The sequence below is a fragment of the Pseudorca crassidens genome, chromosome 19 (assembly GCF_039906515.1).
Source record: "Pseudorca crassidens isolate mPseCra1 chromosome 19, mPseCra1.hap1, whole genome shotgun sequence".
In the NCBI taxonomy this organism is placed as follows: Eukaryota; Metazoa; Chordata; class Mammalia; order Artiodactyla; family Delphinidae; genus Pseudorca; species Pseudorca crassidens.
The window spans coordinates 59,148,995-59,171,456 of record NC_090314.1 but is presented as its reverse complement, the minus strand read 5'-3'; the positions used below and the strand labels follow the sequence as shown (position 1 = coordinate 59,171,456).

The 22,462-nt window shown below is 49.7% G+C and overlaps 1 protein-coding gene across 12 annotated transcripts in view; it reads right to left on the bottom strand.

Annotated features, from left to right (window-relative positions):
- Positions 1 to 22,462, bottom strand: part of SLC39A11 (solute carrier family 39 member 11) — a 411,239-nt gene that overhangs the window by 307,952 nt on the left and 80,825 nt on the right. For 5 of the 12 annotated variants that reach the window (XM_067715793.1, XM_067715796.1, XM_067715795.1 and 2 more), the window contains exons 3-4: positions 18,526 to 18,564; positions 10,634 to 10,648 (exon numbers count right to left, since the gene is read on the bottom strand). The exons of 2 other annotated variants lie outside the window; for them this stretch is intronic. In XM_067715793.1, the coding sequence (XP_067571894.1) occupies positions 10,634 to 10,648; positions 18,526 to 18,564 (54 nt within the window). Of the gene's footprint in view, positions 1 to 9,718; positions 9,855 to 10,633; positions 10,649 to 18,525; positions 18,565 to 22,462 lie in introns of those variants that run through there. 5 more of the 12 variants (XM_067715794.1, XM_067715797.1, XM_067715799.1 and 2 more) reach the window with 2 other exon arrangements.

The window sequence follows — 22,462 nt, the reverse complement described above, 5'->3', positions numbered from 1 at the left end:
GTAATGGAGTACCATGCAACCCCCAAAATAACAAGACAAAGTTCAAGGTTTATTGTGAAAGAACACTTTTTAAGCATTCTGTATGACATGATCCCATTTTTAAAATTATGTGTGAACAAAGAAAGTACAGAAGAGTCTGTTGCTGAGAGGAGGGATTCGGAGGCGTCTCCTGGGGATGAATAAGAGGGACGTTTAGTAACACCGAGAACCACAGAGTGGAGGAAAACTCTTCCAAAACCATAAGACCCAAGTTCACTGATTTATATCAATCCCAAGCTCCTCATGTGTCCTCCACCATTTCCCTTGACATGACATAAGAATGATCAACAGGCAATGGACATTTGCAATGTGCCAATCACTGTGCTAAGTGCTTCAAACACATGTATTCATTTCATCTGCATAGCAACCCTATGACGGAGACAATACTATGATCTCCACTTAACAGATGGGGAAACGGAGGCTTACTAAGCCTAAGTAACTAGCCCAAGCTCACACAACTCGTAAGTTGAGAAATCTGGACCAAACCCAAGCCAGGTGACTCCAGGGCTCATTGTAACACCAGAGCACATGTCTGCTAAGGAAAAGGCTTTACCTCTCGGTGCCCAGGGCCTCCCGCCTGAGCTCAACCCACACGGCTGATGGTTTGCGACATTTCCTGGCATGACTACATCCTGAGAATTTCATTATAATTAAATCGTGGGGAAATTTTCAAAGTGCTTCAGAGATGTAATGAGTTTACATTCAATTAGTTTCTTCCTTCATTGGAAGAAACAGAAAGACCGATTTCCTTACAGACTCAGCAGGGAGGGTTTCTCACTGCCTATTTGGAGATTTCATTCTGAGATTCCAGGAACCTAAATCAGTGCACACAGAGTATCTGGAGAAATTGGGCTGGGCCTGTAGGCAGCCAACCCCAAAGAAAATCTCAAACGCACGTGCCGCACTCATTTAACACTTATCTCAAAAGTACCGTCTACAAGGGACCAAGTCTCAACAGTGAAAATGACAGCCTCTGCCTTCTAGGCACTTCTACTTTGGGAAGGAAGAAGAATGAACAAGCAATTAGCATCTAGAGACAGGTGCAATACAGAGTAAGTACAAAGAGCTACAGATGCTTGTCAAGGGGTATTAAATCCCATCTTGGAGGGGGCTGAGAGATTATAGTAGAGAAAATGAGATGTCAATTTCCCTAAGGAGGAAACTTTCAATGGCAAGGATCTGGAAGAGACCAGGCTCCCAGAGGGACAGAGCAGGCAAATCCTCAGGGCTTTCAGAACCAGGTCCATAATGAGAAAGACAAGGTGGAGTGAATGATAGGCAAACTCTCCCTGGAACAGTTGGCAACAATTTACTTCCAACTCAACTTGCACAGTGCCAGGCGCATTCCTGTTCCAAGCCAGTTAGTTGTATGCTGGCTCTCACTAGCAGGGAGGGGCTCTCCCTCTCCAGAGACTACATGAGGTAAGTTCGCACTTAGGGTGATCCACATTGACTCATGAAATGGGGGTACAAAAATATTCAGGCACACTAAGGCTCTCAAAGGAAGCACAAATCTATGGGGCGGGGCGGTTAGGACTTATCCTTCTTCTTGCATCCATCCATCCATCCATCTCCATCCATCCAAATCCATCCATCCATTGATCCATCTATCCATCCATCCATTCACGTATCTACCCATCTATATCCATCCATCCATCTCCATCCATCTATATCCATCCATCCATCCATTCAACCATCCATCTATCCATCCATCCATCTCCATCCATTACCCATCCACCCATCCATCTGGGCATTTGTTTGTTCGCTACATCAAAAAAAAAAATATTGAGAGCCTCCCATATGTCAGGAATACTTCCTTCGTCTCTTTACTGATTTGCTCTTTTTAAAATTGCAGTGGGTTTCCCTGGTGGCGCAGTGGTTAAGAATCCGCCTGCCGATGCAGGGGACACGGGTTCAAGCCCTGGTCCGGGAAGATCCCACATGCCACGGAGCAACTAAGCCCATGCGCCACAACTGCTGAGCCTGTGCTCTAGAGCCTGTGAGCCACAACTACTGAAGCCCATGCGCCTAGAGCTCCGCAACAAGAGAAGCCACCACAATGAGACGCCCACGCACCGCAATGAAGAGTAGCCCCCACTCGCCGCAACTAGAGAAAGCCCGTGCGCAGCAACTAAGACCCAACGCAGCCAAAAATAAATAAATAAATTTATTTATTTTAAAAAATAATAATAATAAAATAAAATTGCACTAGCATGACTCCCACCCCTGCCAGGGCACTCTCTATCCTCCTCCTTTCCTTTATTCTCCATCACATGTAGCTCTGTCAGACATACTGTATGTTTCATTGTAGAGTTTCTTTATCACGTGACTCTCTCTCCTAGAGTGACAGTCCCAGGAGGGCAGGAAGTTTTGTTTGCTCTGTTAGCTGTTTTATTTCCAGTGCCTAAAACAGTCCCTGGCATGCCCTGGGCTGGGGCGAGGGGGCAGGAGGACCACTGAAGGCTCCCTTTTTTCCCCTTCTGCCCTAAGCATCCCATGCACAGGTCAGACAAAGGAGTCCAGCATGGAACACGGCACACTCTTCATCTATTATATGCAAATAATAAAACCTACAAGCGACAGGATTACTGGGAGGGTCAGATGAAGTAATGGATGGGAAAGGGCTTCGAAAATTATGAAGCAAAACACTAATGTCATATAATAGTATTTGGGACTCATGAGCCTATAAGAGCCAAGTGTCCCCTGAAGTGCACACATGGACACGCCCCTCCCCATGGATTTATTTATGCATAATTACAAAGTGTTGTGCACATTCAAATCGGTAAAATCTATTTAAAGGTTATGCATAGGCAATGACTTCTGTGCCCCTTCCTCCTGCCTTAAATACGATACTAATCCGTTTTCCCCTGGTTTATACATTTAACAGATACATATTCTTTCCACCCTCCTGGAGAACTCACTCACTTAGCCCCAGGGCTGTCGTGGTTGATTTCTTCACAGAAGACCAGAAACAGCTTCAGAAACAGAAAGGTTTCCAAAGAAATGAAATGCTATAGCAAAGAAAATAAGAAAGAAAGACAAAGAAAAGAAAATCTGTGTACAGGTAAGATGAAGGATTCCCTTCCCTTGCTTGTCAGTTGCATGATTCTGGAGCAGCTGAATCTCCATCAGGCCTGATGGTTCTGTTCCCTTCACTATGTGCAAGTCCAGGAGGGTATCAGCTCCTGGCCTCGAGCCAAAGTCAGATGTGGGATTGAAAGCCAGGGCACCCTGACAGCAAAGATCAGCTTCCACCGGCAAGCTATTAAAATGTTTGTCTCCCTGGGATTTCGTTCTCTCTTTGCTCCAGAGAGCACAGAAGCATTAAACAGTCATGACTGGATTTTTCCTCCCACCATGTTCTCGAGGTAGGAGGGGAAGGACCTCAGTCTCGGTGGAGCCGTGACACGCCTGCCTGGAGGTTACAGGACTTGCCACTGATCATGGGGCTCCTAAGCAGCTCCGCTAGAAATGCACCCCAGGCCTTAGGACTCCCTGTCCTAGCCCAAACACTCTCTTAACACTCCCTTTACCACTGCGTCGTCGGCTCAGAGCTCTGCTTCCTGGCCTCAGATGCCTCAAGAGGGGCTCCTGTCCCCCAGGGAAGACATCACTCTGAGGTCCAATTCCTCAGGCTGGGAGGCATCAGGAGGGAGTGGGGAGGGAGGCCCTACCTCCATCCCACATCCGACCCTGGACCCTGAGTCCGACAAACCTCTCCAGGCCGTGGGAAAGGCGGCCAGCAAGGACGCTCAGTCCATGACCGTGGCTCCTCTGAGCTCCACGTTTCTCACCACCCTCGTGGGGGGGCCGGGGGGGGCAATGAGAGGAGTAAAATCCACAGTTCGGCACCACCCAATGCGCTGCCCACACACCTGCCCGAGACACACCGGGACGGGCTTTCTCTCCATCTCTCCTGCCCTCAGCAAAAGGCTCTTTACAACCATAACTTACGGCCACCAAATGAGGCGGGGACTCCCCTGCAAAGAGGGAAGAAGACTGCTTCCTGAATTTGAAAGGAAATGTGGGGGGCTTCCCTGGTGGCGCAGTGGTTGAGAGTCCGCCTGCCGTTGCGGGGGGCACGGGTTCATGCCCCAGTCTGGAAAGATCCCACGTGCCGCGGAGCGGCTGGGCCCGTGAGCCATGGCCGCTGAGCCTGCGCGTCCGGAGCCTGTTCTCCGCAACGGGAGACGCCACAACAGTGAGAGGCCCGCGTAACGCAAAAAAAAAAAAAAAAAAAGGGAAATTTGGGGACTCAAAAAAAAAAAAATCAAGGTTATACAGGTGCAGGATGATGAAACCAAGAAATGCTGAAGCATATGGGATATACAAAAGCAGTGTTTGACCCACGTCTCTTCCAAATCCACGGCCCGGACACACCCACTCTCAAGAAGCCAAGCGTCTCCCCACAGAATGATTCCAGGGAGATTATACTACTGTTAGTCACAGAAGGCCACCTCACTCAATACTGAGCTAATTCTTGCCTCTAGAACAATGTAGCCCTTGTACTGAGAAAAACTGAGCCGGAGCCCTTTCCTCCCAGGAGGCCAGAGCACCTATGACTCATCCGTCTCAAAAAGGTTTTGCTTCTCTGTTGCTTGCAGAAAAGAAATTAAGCTTCACTGGCTCTTCGAATTTCTTCCTCGGGTGTTTAACAAACCGAATGGAAACACAGAAAGCCAGCACTCTGTCTCACTGGGTGGGAAGTCCAGAGGGAAGCTAAGAGGCAGGTGGAAAAACAAGACAAAGAGAGTTCCGGTGAAGCGGTCCAGTGACCGCTGGAAATGGCAACAACGAAGGCACTAGGCAACAGAACAGGAAGACTGGTTCTGGAAGGGTAGACTGTCAACAGGTCTCCCCTCTGCAAGGGAAGGGGGGAGATGGCAGAGCAGAGCCGTGATGCTTTGCTGGCTCCCCCCGCTGAGAACGAGAGTATTTCCCAAGCCCCTGAATCTGGTGGGGCCTGGCAACTTGCTTTGGCCAATAAAACGTGGAGGAGTGACTGTGTGTAGAGTCCAGGCCTCCAGAGGCCTGGCAGTTTCTACCTGCACGTTCTTGAACTCTTCCACTGCCCTGTAAGGAAGCCTGGACTAAGCTACTGACCCATGAGGTGGACAGACCTCATGTGTGGACAGAGGGCCAGAAAACTAACTGGTAGCATGAAGGCCCTAGACTGTGGGTGAGGCCCTCTTATACCCTCCAGCCTAGCTGAGATGCCTAGCTGCCAGAGAGATGCCTGCAGCCTCACGAGTGACCCCAGGCGAGCCCAGAAGAACCACCCAGCTGAGTGCAGCCAACCCAGAATCGTAAGGAATAATGGAATGTTGTTGACTTAAGTCACGACATCCTGGGGTGGTTTCTAACCAAGCCGAGGAACGTGGGGGGCACATCTGCTGTGTGCTGGCTACTCAACACCCATCGCCCCCGCGTTGGCGACAGTACCTCAGTTTCGCTTTGGAGAAATCATCTCTGCTCCCCCCCCCCATTATTAGTCATGATTAGTCTTTGCTTTTTATCTAATGCAGGGGAGAGGGCACATGCCCAGCCCTGGCCACAGGGCACATGCCACATCCCCATGGGAACAGGGGTTAGCATTCAGGGATGAACACATAACCCAAGTCAGGTCAGTTGCTCGCTGCCCATGAAACTCAACTCCAAGAGGTGTGAAAGAAAGACCTCGCTCATCTGGACGCTGAGCCTGAGAGGATGTGAACAGACTATTGAAAATGGAGCCACACAGAGAAAAGCAGTGCCAGGAGATGGAGAAAAGCAGGTCCCAGTGATGGCCTTTGATCCAGAATGTAGCAGATTCTGAGGTCAGTTCTATGCCTGGACTTTTTTTTTTTTTTTTTTTTGGGCTGAGTTGGGTCTTCATTGCTGCAAACGGGCTTTCTCTAGTTGCGGCGAGCGGGGGCTACTCTTCATTGCAGTGCGCGGGCTTCTCATTGCGGTGGCTTCTCTTGTTGCGAAGCACAGGCTCTAGGCACGCGGGCTCAGTAGTTGTGGTGCATGGGCTTAGTTGCTCCACGGCATGTGGTATCTTCCCGGACCAGGGCTTGAACCCATGTCCCCTGCATTGGCAGGTGGATTCTTAACCACTGCACCACCAGGGAAGTCCCCATGCCTGGACATTTTAACTGCATGGACCAATACATGTCTTTTCTTCCTTATGCCAGATTGAGTTAGGTTTTTGTCATTTGTGACCCACACCCACCCCGCCAAGGCCCTGCCTGGTGCAAAGAGACGGAGGGACTTATTTTTTTACTGTGTACCCTGTACTACTTGAATTTCTTACCAAGTTCGTGTATTACTCCTCCATTTCGAAAGAAATTAAAGAAAGAAATAACACAACCCATTTTCTAAAAGAGCATATAGAAAATGTACACAGAGAAGGTAAATCAATGATATCTTAGGGCTCAAAGCTCTCTCTGCACTAGGCTGTATGGCCGAGAGTGCTAACTGCCTGCTCAAGTTTCCATTGTTCTCTCTCCTTCAGTAACAGAATCCCAGTGTAAAGACCATGTATCCTAGCCTTCTTTGCAGCTAGATGCGGTCTTACGAATAAGTTCTGGCCAATGAGCTGTAAATGGGGCTGTCGTGCATGCAAGACCTGCAAGGAACCTCCCTCCCTCCTGCCGTTTTGCTGCCTGGAAGGCAGATGTGATGGCCTGAGCTCTAGCAGCTACCTTGGGCCAGAAAGAGAAAGGCTCCCATCTGGGGCAAAGCAGCGAACAAAAAAGGAGTCTAGATCCCTGGTGACTCCATGGAACTATGCTCCCAGCCACGGTCTCTGGGTTTCTTCTACATCAGAGGAGTCTTTCTTATTTAAGTCACTATTTTGCGGTCTCAGTTACTCTCAGTCAAACCTAATCCTGACGGATACAGATCACTAAAAACAAAGTGAGCAGCAGGAAGCACCACCAGCAGTACAACTACCTGCAGGGGGCTGGTTGCCATGGAGACCATCCCAACACACAGACTCCAAAGTACAAACCCACTCAAATGAGAAAAGCCTGGTGTAAACCTAAGAGACCCCTCCCCACCTCCCCATTTCTGGGAGAGTCCCCCTCAGCCCTTAAGGCAGGACGGTGAAGCTAAGTTCTCTAACAACCCCCGGGGAGGTAGCCCAAGGAACACAGTACTTCTGATGGGCTTCAACCTCCTGGGCTACCTTCATGATCAAAGGACTGCCAAGCCCCTGAGTTCTCCAGCAGGAAGATCTTTTGCTGTCTCCCCTCCTAACTCCTCTGCCTCTGCCCAAAGTCAAGGGTTCCAGCGAGTCAAGGTATCACCTAAAGTAATGCAAGAGCCTCCAGCCTGCCTGCCCACAGCCAGCCTCCCCCTCCATGCTCCCTACGGCCACGTTACCTGCTGCCAACAGAACGCGCTTCCTGAAAGCACAGCTCTGATGTCACCCTCTCAAAAGCCTCCAGGGTCTCCTCCATCGATCTAGAGAACAGATCACCAACTCCCTTCCACAGGACCCCAGGTTGGTCACATCGGGCCCCAGCCTACCTTTCCGGCACCAAACCAATCACCACTCCTGTATTTTCCATTCTGTACTTCCAGTTTGCTGTTCTTCCGCCTATAATTCATTTCCTTCCCCTCCTCCTTCCCCACCCCCAGACTCTACGGATCCTTCCAACCTGAGCTTCGTCCACAAAGAAGTGCTCTCTATTCCCCAACTAGAAACAACCTCCCTGTCCCAGCGGGCTCCCATCACCTGTCGTCAATTATCTTTTTACAACCACACGCTGACCTGTCTCTTGATTACAGGTGAATATGACCTCTCTTCCCTGACCCACCTTAAACCCCCGCAGAGCGGGATTATACCTCACTTCTTTGCGTACTCCCCACAAATACACAGTAGGTGCTCGGGACATGGTGAGATGGCTTGGCCTGAAGATGACTCTCTCCCTGTCCAAGACAAAGGGCTTTTCTGTGAAGAGAACACGTGTTTGGGCCATGTCTAAACTCACACGGGCCCTTCACAAAGCTTTGATTATTCGCTCCTCTCCCCCCTGGTGAACTAGCCACTGGGGAAAAGCAGTGACACGCCACCCAACACCAGCCTTGGCACAAAGCGCTATGTGAGTAACATGTATAGATATGGTCCTGGCATGAGAAGGCTCAGGGACAAAACTTAACCAATATTAACTTGGATCCCTTTTGCTCAGAGTATCTTGCGAAAGAGCTGACACTCGATACATGTTTTTTAATGTGATTTGTACTAAGATGCCTATGAAAAATGATGTCAGCTACTCCCTCTCTTTTATTTAAACTGCAGAAGACATTTAGGTTAGGTAAGCTTCTAATAAGCTAGCTAAACACTCAGATCACCCAAAAAGAAAAAGTGTATAAAGTCTTTCTTCGCAAAAGTCTTTGGGAACAAGCTGTGCTCCCACCATCCGTGTGGACTGGGTGAAATACTGCCCTGTCTGATGGCAGAGGGTGCCTGAGATGACTCCCAGAAGGGCCCACCAGTCCTGAGATTTTTTTTTTTTTTCAGACGCAATATGTGATCCAAGGAGGACAGTGCGTGAAGGGAGAATCTAAACTCAAGCTCAAGGTCTCCAAACAGCAAAGATTCTGCCTCCCATCTTCCAAGGAGCCCCAAGGAAGAGCCTGAGTTCCCAGATGGCGGATGTCCACCATCGCCTGACCAACTGGAAAATACACCTCTCTCGTACAACAACCGTCCCCTTCCACCCCAGGCTGGTAGCAAAACCAGCCAGCCTTGGGAGCCAACTGCCAAGTGCATGGTGGACTCCATCATGGCAGCCTCCATGGACCCAGAGGCAGGAGCCTCCTCCTGGGCTCCCCGTCCAAGTTCCAAGGCCCCATCCTCCACATCCAGTGCCCCTCTAACCATGACCCCAACCCAACGTGTTGGCTCAGCTGGATCCTTAGCCCCACAGACGCATGGAGCCTCTGAAGGGAGTCTGCTCTTTCAAAACACCAGCTCACCCTTCACTAAACCACGGTTCCCATCACAACAGGGGTTCTCAGCTTTGGCACCATGCAATCACAGGGACAGGAGGTGGAGGGGGAGGGGGCTCTAGAAACTACTGAAGAGGGGAGGGCTCTAGAAACTACTGAAGCCTCATCCCACCCCCTGGAGAGTCTGATGTAGTCCAGGGTGTGTCCAGGGCATGGGCCTTTCCACATCTCTCCAGGTGATTCTAACGTGCAGCCAGGGTGGCGAACCACTGCATCGGAAGGAAGGGAGCTTCCCCAAAGCCAGAGAGCTCCCTGGAATCAAACCACCAAGGACGCTAGGCCAAGTGAGCTCACTCTGCTAGACCATGGATGCCAATGACAGTGGCAAAGTTGAGTTCGGATTGAGCTGGGGGACACCTGGCTTTATTTCACCAACTCAAATTGCACACGTTCACCTGTGGCTGTCCGTCTTGATGGCCACAGCGTGCCTTATGTGACAAGGACAACGGAGCACAAGGGTCCACATAACTCATCAGCTCCACTGCTAAGCCATTCTCTGGAGGTTCTTAAAGGCCCCCTTCCAGCAAAGGGAAGCAGTAGCACTGACTTCAGGAGCAAAGCCCAGGTCCCCAGAAAATCACCGACTCGGGAACATCGGACACTCCAGGGAATGTTCCACGACCTGCAGCCTGCAGCCCTGCACAGCACAGAGCTGTGGTCCCCGGGGTCCATCACCTACCTGCAACTACATCAGGGATCAGCAAACTTCAGTAAAAAGCCAGATAGTTTTGCAGGCCACGCAGTCCTGCTGCAGCTCTTCAGGGCTGCTGTTGTCATGCAGAAGCAGCCGCTGATAATATTGATATGTAAACAAATGGGCATGCCTGGGTTCCAATAAACCTCCATTTACAAAAACAGACAGTGGGGGAAAAACAGACAGAGGGCGGGACTCGGACCACTGGTGTAGTGTGCCCACCCCTCCGCTAGATCAGAGCTTTCTTAAAGACAGAGCCCTCTCTCCTGGCACTTTTTCAACTGCTCAGCACTTGACACAGTGCCTGGAATACAGGGGGAGAGGGGAGAAGAGGAGAGGGGAGAGGGGAGAGGAGGGGAGGGGAGAGGAGGGGAGGGGAGAGGAGAGGAGGGGAGGGGAGGGGAGGGGAGGGGAGGGGAGGGGAGGGGAGGGGAGAGGAGGGGAGGGGAGGGGAGGGGTTACTGTGACTTCGGGGCACTCGCATCTGACTATTTGAAGCCCTGCTGGCCACCGACATACACTCACACCTCCTCCTTCGTGGGTGCAGGGGAGGAGGCCCCAAGACAAAGCGGCACAGATATTCCCAAGGATGGTTCCCTGGCTCAACTGTAGAGTCGGCCCAGGACCACAAGGAAAAGCAGAGGAAGAAAACGGGAAACGGGTTGCCAGGCCATGAGAGTGGAGGCTGCCCAAGGATGCACGCGGGGAAGGAGAGGACAGGGGATGGGGCGAGACGGGGGCCGGGAGGGAGCAACGTCCGTCTGGGGCCCTGGGCAGGCTCCGGGCTACCCCACCCCAGGTGCTCAGACACGTGGGCTCTGCCACCAACGCAAACGCGGTTCCTTCCCATCACTGCAGAGAGCAGGCAACACGTATCACTTCCCCCCCTGCACTGCTTACAAGGGCGCTGGAAGTCTGAAGCATGAAATGGAAAAGAAAAAACACAACAAGCATAACCATCATCATCTGCCTCCTTCCCGAGCGTGTTTCTTCCCTTTCTCCTTTCTTCCCCTCTCGCCTCGCCGCCCCCTCCCCCTGCAGCAAGACCTCGCTCCCCCCCCCGCCCCCCCCCACAACGTGGAGTCAGGATGTCCCTTTCTCCTTTCTTCCCCTCTCGCCTCGCCACCCCCTCCCCCTGCAGCAAGACCTCACTCCCCCCACAACGTGGAGTCAGGATGTCCCTTTCTCCTTTCTTCCCCTCTCGCCTCGCCGCCCCCTCCCCCTGCAGCAAGACCTCGCTCCCCCCTACAACGTGGAGTCAGGATGTGCTGGGAAGGAAGGGCCTCATCTTGCCCCGCACGTGCGCACAGGGTGAGGGGAGGGCCGGGGGGCAGAGCTGTCACCACATCGTCCTCGCGCCCACAGGAACCACTACTGTCTGGGGGCCTGGGGCACCGGCCACAAATCAGGCTTGTCCCCTGTGACGCGTTCAGTGTCTCCTGCCTGGCCTTGGCGTGGCTTGAGGACACTCAGCTGAGACACAGGAGTTTCTCACTGGAAGCTGGTCATTTGAGACCCTTGAAAAGCAAGTGTCTCGTGGAGAAGCGGCAGGCGCCCCTTGACGACAAGCCCTGAACAGTGAACGGTCCGGCTGGAGAAGGGCCCTTCCCAGCACTTCCCTGGGGTCCAGTGGCTAAGACTCCCCGCTCCCCATGAAGGGGGCGCAGGCCCGATCCCTGGTCGGGGAACTAAGATCCTACATGCCGTGTGGCACGGCCAAAATAAGAAGAGAGGAGGGCCCAGCCCCACATCTTCTTCCTGCACCGGGCCACACCCACCTCGCCAAACGAGACCCGTGACAGGCGGCTCAAAGTCCCACCAAGCCCACCCTGGAATATGCCCCCCCTGCACTGAGCGCCCCCCAAAAGGGCGGCCTTAGCCCTAGAACAGACCAACATCCCCTCCCTGGTCTCTGCATCCCAGGGCAAGAGAAAAGCTGCAGAGAGTAAAGTCTAGGAGGCCCTGGGGCTCCCTGGTTCCTCAAATCTTGAAAAAGCAGGTTTAAGAGAGGAGTCCGCATGGGACAACTGCCATGAAACTTCCAAGGTAACCTGCCCACAGTCCAGGTGGCGCTGGGGATGGAACCTCCTCAAGGTCCACACAGCTTCGCATCCCCAGGAGGCCATCGGGGCCCTTCATCTCACTCAGCCTCACAAAGAGGGAAATGAGAGAAACAGACGGCAACAATCTTTGCAGGAGCCCCATCAGAGCCCATTAGAGTACTCATACTGTCTGGTGGTAGCCCAGCCCATTTCAGTGTGGTCCAGAAGACCGCACACTGGAAAATCTCCATTAGGACGTATCAGGCTTCCCTATCTCTCAGGCAGGAAGAAGGAGAAAAGGTAAGAGCAATTATTACTTCGTAATCCAGGAGCTGTAGAGCCAGGAGTATAAAGGCTAGGCTTTCTGAAGCCCCAACTCAATGGCTACTCTGCACCCCTGGCCCTTCTCTCTCTCCCATTTACCCTAGAAGAAACCTTTCCAATGGATCTGGCTGGAATCTCCTCCCTGAATCTCTCATGCTACAATTTAAGTCCATTTCTTCCCATCCATTTCCCCATGGAAATGGAGAACAGCTGGTCACCATCATCCCTCCAGACTCAAAGGCCGTCACTGGAGAGCATCATTAACTTCCAACAGCGAGCCAGTTATTTGGAGAAAACATCACGCACCACTTGTGGCACAAAAGCAGACTCAGCCAAAATCTCCTTAAGAAAAATCACATCTTTCATAAGGAGCCAGCTCCCTATGGGATTAAATAATAGATACTAAATTGCCTTTTCATGCCTAGAAGTAAGCTTTTTGATTGGTAGCCTATCTTTGTCTTCTGCAGTTTCATGGTCATATTTATTCCACACAAGTGTTTCCTCCTTGAGAGAGAATATACACTGATTTAGAGATTCCTAGTTAGTTCACAGAAAAAGAGACATCAGAGGGACTTCCCTGGTGGCGCAGTGGTTAACAATCTGCCTGCCAAAGCAGGGGACACGGGTTCGAGCCCTGGTCCAGGAAGATCCCACATGCCACGGAGCAACTGGGCCCATGCGCCACGGCTGCTGAGCCTGCACTCTGGAGCCCGCGAGCCGCAGCTGCTGAGCCCGCGTGCCACAACTACTGAAGCCCGTGCGCCGAGAGCCCGTGCTCCACAACAAGAGAAGCCACTGCAGTAGGAGGCCCGCACACCACAGCGAACAGTGGTTCCCGCTCGCCGCAACTAGAGAAAGCCCGCAGGCAGCCACAAATAAAAAATAAATAAAATAACTGCAACATCTAAGCAATGTTTTTTAAGAATAAAAATAAATTTAAAAAAAATACCTATGTCCTTTGCCCTGGGAACCTCTCTCACAGAAACACTTGTTGCAGTGCACAGTTATATACTGTATTAATATGTCACTGCAGCATTATATCAGAGACAGATTTTAATATACATATGACACATACCTAAATGTATGCAGAACTGACTGTAGAAACATGTTATGTCTGTGCAAGGTACAATGGGACCCCAGTCAAATGTCTGGTGGCCAGGTTTCCCTTCTTCTAGATTCCAAGCACCCGAAAGCAGTGTTGAAGAAGCAAAACCTTCAGGGTATCAGGCACTATGGCACATCTAACCGTCCTGACACTTTGTACGTGCGTCATAAAAGTTCTCCAAAGATACACACTCAGGGTTAATGGCGGTGACCTCTGGGAAGCCAGTAGGAAAGAAAAGGGGATTTTCTTCTTTGTCTTTTTTTTTTTAAGATTTTTTTAAATTTTTATGTATTTTATTTATGTATTTATGGCTGCATTGGGTCTTCGTTGCTGCACACAGGCTTCTCTAGTTGCAGCGAGCAGGGGGCTACTCTTTGTTGCGGTGCACAGTAGGTTGACTGTATTAAATATAAATCGGTCCATGATAAGTACAAGCAATTATTACAGCTTGGACTACTGGGGCTCTACTGCCTTCCTCTAGTTTGGGGAGGCATTTATGAGAATCCACTTCTAGTCACCAATGCCACTGAATTTTCCTGAGTTTGACTCCCATCTGTCTCCCCCACCAAGCTTGTACTTTTCTCCCTGCATCGGGAGACTGGTCAGGAGCTCCTCTGTGCAACTAGCATATTCTCAAGGTCACGGTTAGAAAAATAAATGACTTATTTTCTAATAAAGACACAAAGATAACTTTTAGAATCTCTTTTTTTCCACCAACTATTTTAAAACTCCGAAGTAAACTATTTTAGATCCTCATAGTGAAAAGAACATAAAACACTGGTCTGATGATGTTTTTTAAGGAACTCTTAAATTTTCATGGTTTAATGCTCCCAAATTCATTCTTACAGGTCCTGAAGACTGGTATCCTCTACCCGTTTTTTGTTTCCCCCCTTGTTTCATCTTGGGTTTTGTCTTTTGTTATATAAATCTTACAGAGGCTTTTGGCCTAAAAGAGTAAACTAGATCAGGACACCCAAGTGGCAGGTCAGAACAGAACACAGTTCTGCAAACTCTGTATCTGTGTAACCGCTACAAGAATTCTGAAAAACTAGGTATCCTCTCACTCATTTTGAAATTGACATTTAAAATGTTTTCTATTACTCAGCCGTAAAAAAGAATGAAATAATGCCATTTGCAGCAACATGGATGGACCTAGAGATCATCATACTAAGTGAAGTTAAGTCAGAAAGACAAATACCATATGATACCACTTATATGTGGAATCTAAAATACGACACAAACGAACTTATCTACGAAACAGAAACAGACTCACAGAAACAGAGAACAGACTTGCGGTTACCAAGGAGGAAGGGGGATGGGGAGGAATGGATTGGGAGTTTGAGATTAGCAGATGCAAACTATTATATACAGAATGGATAAACAACAAGGTCCCACTGTATAGCACAGAGAACTACATTCACTATCATGTGATAAACCATAACGGAAAAGAATATGAAAAAGAATATACATACGTAAAACTGAATCACTTTGCTGTACAGCAGAAATTAACGCAACACTGTAAAGCAACTATATTTCAATAAAATTCAAAAAATAAAAATTTTCATCTCAAATTTAAAGAGTCGCAAAAGACATAAGTTCTGGCATGTAAATATTGATGTCTTTAAATAAAACTGCTTCATCGGTAGTTTAAATGGACCCAGTGGGATCTAAACAGCATAGAGAGGGAATTCCCTGGTGGTCCAGTGGTTAAGACCCAGCACTTTCACTGCCGGGGCCCAGGTTCAACCCCTGGTGGAGGAACTAAGATCCTGCGAGCCGCGCGTTGCAGCCAAATAAATAAGTAAAAATAAACAGCACAGGGATTTGACTCTCCCATTATCCACTTAAAAATATACACAAACTAAGCTGTGTGTTTATGTCTAATGCACTCTTCTGTTCGAGGGTTACATTCTACACGCAAAACCACACGTGCAAGCTCTTCTTCAAAGTCAAAAAACGTACATCATTCTCTTTTCTCCTTGATTTGTACTTCAATTGCATTTCCCCACAGAATTTTATCCTAGAGCAACTTACATTGTATGCTAGAAAGTCTGTCACTGGTTTCTTTACCATACTGCTTTGCAAAAAAAAATTTCTATTCATTTCCATTTAATTTTTAAAAATTCCCTGTGAGCCTAGGGCTCCAACTGCTTAAATAACAATTTCCTGGATTGAGTGACCGTTGAAACATTAGCGGTCGAGGGGCTTCCCTGGTGGCGCAGTGGTTAAGAATCCACCTGCCAATGCAGGGGACACAGGTTCGAGCCCTGGTCTGGGAAGATCCCACATGCCGTGGAGCAAATAAGCCCATGCGCCACAACTACTGAGCCTGCGCTCTAGAGCCCGCGAGCCACAACTATTGAAGCCTGTGTGCCACAACTACTGAAGCCCACGCACCTAGAGCCCGTGCTCCGCAACATGAGAAGCCACGACAATGAGAAGCCCACGCACCGCAACGAAGAGTAGCCCCCGCTCGCCGCAACCAGAGAGAGCCTGCACGCAGCAACGAAGACCCAACCCAGCCATAAATAAATAAATAAATAAATTTAGAACTATTAGTGGTCAAGAACACATTCATAATAACAAAAATTGAATATGCTGTTTCATAATTATTAGACACTCAGAAGTAAAATATTCTTGGAAATGCATCTTCTCATGGGTGAGGCTTTTTTTCTTATATTTTCAATTCATTCATATAACTGTGAATAAACATGAAGAAGTTATTGCTAGAATAAGACAGGGCTAAGCATCTATTTTATTTCTATTTTTCTTTGGGTTCTTTCTTTTCTTAAAGCAAACAAAGAGAAAACGTGTTCATGTAAAGAAGATAGAAAAAAATAGATATATTGTTATAATATTGTCATTTTGTTCTTTGAACTCTATCCAAGGAGGCTCAAAATCCCAGAGTGGTCCACCATGGAAATTTACACTAAAGGCTTTTTTTTTTTTTGGCTATTCCACACAGCTTGCGGGATCTTAGTTCTCTGACCAGAGACCAAACCCAGGCCCTTGGCAGTGAAAGTGCTGAGTCCTAACCACTGGACTACCAGGGAATTCCCTACATTAAAGGATTTCTCTGCTAACAGTTTGATTCAAAGGACGGGACAGTCTCCGAATTGCTAAAGGATTTGTGTCCGGCGATCAGTGGTTCAAGTCCTTCACTCTCTCCACCCGAGCACCAACATGCCAAGGGTCTCTCCGTCTGTGCGTGGAGATGTGGCTACCCAAAGACAAGGAAGTAAGGCAAGAGTGCATCTTCCCTTCGTGAAGCAGAAGAGGACGACTGTGTCGGGGAAGGTGGGAAGACAGGACCTGCCACTGGGGAATTCTCAGGCAGAGCAGTTTGGGGAAAGAGAACAAAACTGGAAGCTGAGGACCTGGGAACTGATTCTGTGACCACTCTCCACGCCCTGTGAAACACCCAGAATGTCTCCACAGATGCCAGTCTCACAGCTGCTGACTTAGAGAACTTTCGGGAGGTCCCACACCCGGGTCAGGTTTTGCGGATCACAGGACTACAAAAAGAGGAGAAAGGAACCAAATTCTGAGCAACCAAAAGGGAAAACCACATATTAACATGCCTTCTGATGTGACTGATGTGACTGGAATACACAGCACCACTGTGACAGTGAGTCATGCCTGGAAAATGGAATCTGCATTAAGTAAGCCTTGAGGTCCAACTCCCAGCTTACAGGAGACCCAGGGAACAGAGGAACAAGTTCAACAGCACCATAAGGAAGCAATCTGCCAAAGCCAGAATGTGGGACACTCTACAGATGAATGATCCAGTTTCTCTAACATATTACGAGCACGGGGAAAAAAGGCCGTGGGGCAGCGGGGCTGGTGGCGGGTACTGCTAAAGAATAAAAGCGACTTTTATTTTGAACTTTTTATTTTGTTTCAGTATGAAACAAATTCAATATGAAAATCTTGTTTGTATCCTGATTCTAAGAAAAAATTTTAGAAGACAATTTTTTTAAAAAATGGCAGAAGTTTGAATGTGAACTAAGTGTTGGATAATAATAAGGAATTATTAATTTTGGTAGGTGTGATAATACCATGGTGATTATGTTTTTTTAAAAAAAGTTATTCAGGGAGTTCCCTGGTTGCCTAGTGGTTAGGATTCAGTGCTTTCACTGCTGTGGCCCAGGTTCATTCCCTGGTCGGGGAACTGAGATCCTGCAAGACGCGTGGTGAGGCAAGAAAGAAAGAAAGAGAGAGAGAGAGGGAGGGAGAAAGGAAAGGGAAAGAGAGAGAGAGAGAACAAAAGAAAGAAAGAAAGAAAGAAAAAGAAAAGAAAGAAGGAAGGGGAGAGAGAGAGGAAGGAAGGGAGAGAGAGAGAAAGGAAGGAAGGAAGGAACGGACGAAGGGAGGGAGGAAGGGAAAGAAAGGGAGGGAGGGAGGAAGGAAAGAAGGGAGAGAGAAAGAGAGAAAGAAAGTCATTCAACTAGAGTTGTGCGTTGAATTTACAAGTAAGATCACATGATGTCTAAGATTTGCTTTTACACAGTATTCCACCTCCAGAGAATATGGGGTGGGAGGAGGGGGAAAACACGTGAAATTGAGATTAGCAAAATGTCAATAATGATTGAAGCTGGGTGGTGGGTACCTGGGCTGCCTCATAGGATTCGCTCCACTTTGTTACACGTTTGAAACTGTCTTGGGGACTTCCCTGGTAGCACAGTGGTTAAGAATCCACCTGCCAATGCAGGGGGCACGGGTTCGATCCCTGGTCCGGGAAGATCTCACGTGCTGCAAAGCAACTAAGCCCGTGCGCCACACCTACCGAGCTCTAGAGCCCACTAGCCACAACTACTGAAGCCCGTGTGCCTAGAGCCTGTGCTCTGCAGCAAGAGAAGCCACCGCAATGAGAAGCCGGCGCACCGCAAAGGAGAGTGGCCCCCGCTCGCCACAACTAGAGAAAGCCCGCGGGCAGTCACGAAGACCCAGCGCAGCCAAAAAAAAAAGATAATGTCTATAATATAAGGTCTTTCAAGGGTGAGAAGGAGGAGAGAAAGAGAATATTTAATTAGTGCCAGCAAAGCTCTGTGCTAAGCCCTTCCTAAATATTATCTTACTGGAAATACTTATTTACAAGTCCTGAGACAGCTGCCGACAAGCTTCTTTCACTGTCTAAGGAGAGGCAGGGGCATTCAGTACACTGGATGCAAACAGGGTCAGCAAGAAGAGGGAGCCATTAGCACCTGTAGATCACAGAGATGCAGCGTGGCCGCATGCGGAGAAACTGGAAATACCCCTTAGCAGAGAAATAACAAAATAAACATCCTCCACTTACATCCCTCCTACCACGTGCTACTTACCCCTGCAGCAAAGCCAAGGCTTCCATCTAAGATCCGCCTCTGAAAATGAAAACAAGATGTTTCAGTTTCTAAGGGATGTTCCGTGGGATAAGAGGAAACCATAGGCCTAAGAGAGCCACATGAATGAAGTCTAGCCCATGCCTCACTCTGCGAACCTATCTGGAATCCTGGACCCAAGCCTTTATAAAATGGGCCAAGAACCAGGGGGAAAAAAATTTTTTGAAACCTTCCATCCATCCCACAGCCAATCAGAGCATTCTTTCAGTGGGACCCTTGCTTTTCATTGGTCCACGTGTTTTGCCTCGTCCTCGGCTCTCCCTGTGAATTATGGCTATAAACCTTTAGTAAGGAGCTGGTCTAAACGATGGAAAGTGACAAGTACTGGCAAGGAGCATGTGGACCAATCAAAATCCTCCCACACTGAAAGAGGCAGAGTACAAACTGGTACAGCCACCTGGCAAAGCTGGCGGCACCCACTAGAAGTTAAACCTTCACAAGCATACCCTCTGACCCAGCAGTGCCACGCATAATCACCTAACAGAAATGCATATTTGGATTCACCGGACGCGTGTACAAAAATGCTCTTGGCGGCATTATTTGTGAGAGCCGAAAACTAGAAACTAACCGAAAGCCCACCACGAGCAGGATGGATACACCGTTAGGTTGTATGCATACAAGAGAACACCACATGGAAATGAGAACACACATATATAGGTGAATGGAGCTCACAGCCGGGCAGGGGCATTCAGCAGACTGGAAAATAAATAGGGTGAAATCAGCCCGACAGAGAAGAGCATATATTATACGATTACTCCATTTATATACTATACACAACACAGAAAACAAGTCTCTGCCGTTGGAGAGCAGGAGAGGGGCTGCCCTTGGAGTGGAGGTAAGGGGTGGGGAGGCAGTGATTGGAAGGGACCCTGAAAGGGCTGGTGGGAGCGGGGGGATGGGGGGCTGGTCCTGTTCCAGCACTTGATCTGGGTACTATTTTCACTGGTGAAAAGTTATCAAGCTGTACACACTTATAAAATGTGCATTTTTCTATCTGCTTCGTAAATTTCAATAAAAAGGGTGGTTGTTTTTTTTTTTAGGAAGTGGCCTAAGTTAGGGATATAATCTACACCCACATGGACACACTAGAGACACGCTGAGATGCTTATCACCCCGACCCTTGAGCCTCCCAGTGAGGTCTGGGAAGCTAGTGCTGACAGGTAATCACCACCGGCTACAGGCACCCTCTCCCCATCTCTGTGTGGCTAAGGGGTGGATGGAAGGTTCTGACCCCAGTGAGCCGCACAAATGACACTCTTCTCTAGCCCTGCCACGACATAAGCCAAGTTGGTCTCATCGACTAATTTAATCAAAGCAGACAGATATAACTCAAAAGTCAGCAGAATCATCCTTTCAGCATTCCTCTGGATCCTGAAAGGAGAAGCATTATACTTTTCTGAAGATCAGTAAGCCTGTTCTTCTACTTTCAGACATTTGTCTCAAGGAACTAATCAGATGTGTGCTCAAAGATTCATGTTCATCATAACACTATTTCTAGAAGCAAGAAAAAGAGACATAAACTAATTGTCCAGCCGTTGGGGACTGGCCAACTCAACTGCAATGCATTTTTATGGCGGGATAGTCTACAGCCATTTAAGTAACCAGAGTAAATCAAAATAATCGAAAAACCATTTAGGGATATAGGGAGGCGTACTTACAACATCCAGTGAGAAACGCTGGTTATAAAACATCACAGACAGTTTGCTCCTCATTATGTAAAGAAAACAGATATGTCTGTACTTATGTTCACTCAAATACAGCTGAATACATTTGAACAAATATGTTCGGTTTTCCTTTCAGAGAAGCAGGATCATGAACTTTTTTTATTATTTCTTTCAGCTTTTCCATGTTTTCCAAGCTTCCTACAATTACAACGTGAGTTTTTCAATCGAGAAAATGAATCTTGAGTGAGGTTGAGCCCATGCTGCCAAGGGCAGCAGAGCAGAGGGCGGATGGCTGGGTGTCTGCTATCCCGAGGGACCGTCACCACAGCCCCCATTCTAGCTGGGCGAAAACTGAGGTTCCCCGGGGAGGGGAAGGGGAAGAGCCAACCCCTGTGCGCTCACGTCTATGGCTGGCTTTATCCCCTCGTGCTGGAGCCCCTTCCCACTCCTCCCGCACCTCTCCTGTGCAGAGAGGGCTCACACAGCCCAGCTGGGCCTGCTGTTTTTAGAAGGTCCCACTTTCAAGGTTAGCCCTTGGCTGGCTTCTGGGAAGCTGGCACTGGGACTGCTCGCCCCACTCCCTGAGCAGTAAGGGTGGGCCCCGGTGCCTGCTTCACAAACAAGGTGATGTGTGCACGACACCTGCTTTCCTTCTTCAAGTCTGGGACTTGGGTTGGCAGCTCAGCACAGATGCCCACGTGACCACTCCCCTGTAAAAACCTTGGGGCCCGAGTCTGACCTGGGCGTCCCTGGGCTGACACATGGTCCACGTGTTACTGCATTTTCGTTGCTGGGGGAATGAGCACGCTCTGCGCCCCCTCACGGGAGGAAGGGGGCATTGGATCCCGAATCTGGGCACAGGCTTCTCCAGACCCTGACCGTCTCTGTCTTGCTGATGCTATCCGTGTGTCCTTTCACTGTAAGAAACCTGAGCCATGAGAACAACTCGATGCTGAGTCCTCCGAGTCCAGTGAATCACCAACCGCGTGAGGGGTCTCGGGGAGCCCGTGTGCCTCCACACAGAGAAAGGACTCAGCAGTTCCCCCTACTGGCCTGGGGATTACACTAACACGACACAAACGCGCGGCTCCGCGGCTCCCAAGGGGAAGGGGGCACCTCTGCGATGGCTTCTCCCTTCTGAGGAGCCTCCACAGCATCGGCCGGGGCCACACAAGGCTGTGGGGCTCCACTCGGGTCTCCAGGGCCAGGTGGGCCAGCTAGACCCCAGCTATTTCGACTCAGATCTCGCCTTCTCAATGCAAAAGAAACTGGTGAAGATGAGATGAGATGAGACGGTGAAGGTGCTCTGCGCCAGGAGGGCGCGAGGACAGGACCCCAGAAGACCTGGCGTGGCTGTCAGGAACCGGGAGGAGGGTTAGGTCACCTGTCGACAGTAACCCGGGACTCCTCGGGGCTGTGGGTCTCCCCAGGCAGGTGAGGGCAGTGGGGGAGGCCCCACCTTATTGGCAACATCAACACTGCTTTTCACGCTCTAACACAAGAGTGCCCGGCTGGCCGGCTTCCTAGATGGGTTTTGCTTTCCAGATAGGCCTCCCAGCACACTTCTGGCTAACCACCCCTACAGTGTCTGTGGCTGCGTGAGCCACGCAGGGGCTTCGCTTTCATCAAGGCATCCATGGCTGACGGCTCCAGGCCGTGGACGCGGGGTGGGGGTGGGGGTGTCAAGGTTGCAGGAAAGAAAGGACTTCCGGGCACAAGAGGGGGGCGTGGGGAGGGGAGGGGCGGGGTGGGGTGTGTACGGGGTGGGGGGGTGGCCCTGGGGATGTGAGGGGGATGCACAGGGCCAGCATAGGGGTCTGGTGGGGGAGGGGAGGGAGAGGAGCGTGGGAGTTTGCATGGAGTGTGTAGGAGGGTGTAGCGTGTGGCGGAGGGAGAGGTGGGGTCTGGGGGATCTAGGGGTACAGGGGTGGGAGGGGTAGGCAGATGTGGGGTCTATAGGAGCCTGGGAGGCAGGTGTGCGTGTATTCATCCCAAAGAGGGTGAGGGAGTCCATGAAGAGCCTGGAAATGGGGTAAAAGAGGAAGTGGACAGATGCCCCCCCCTTTTTCCCCAAGGTCTTTTCAACCATCTCTAACTCAAGGCCACAGGGCAGGAGAGGTACAAACCTCACGCACATCACCACCTGCTCCGGACCCAAGAGAAACTAGACGGAGGATAGAAATCAGGCAGAGGGCTCAAGGAGGCTGAGTACCTGG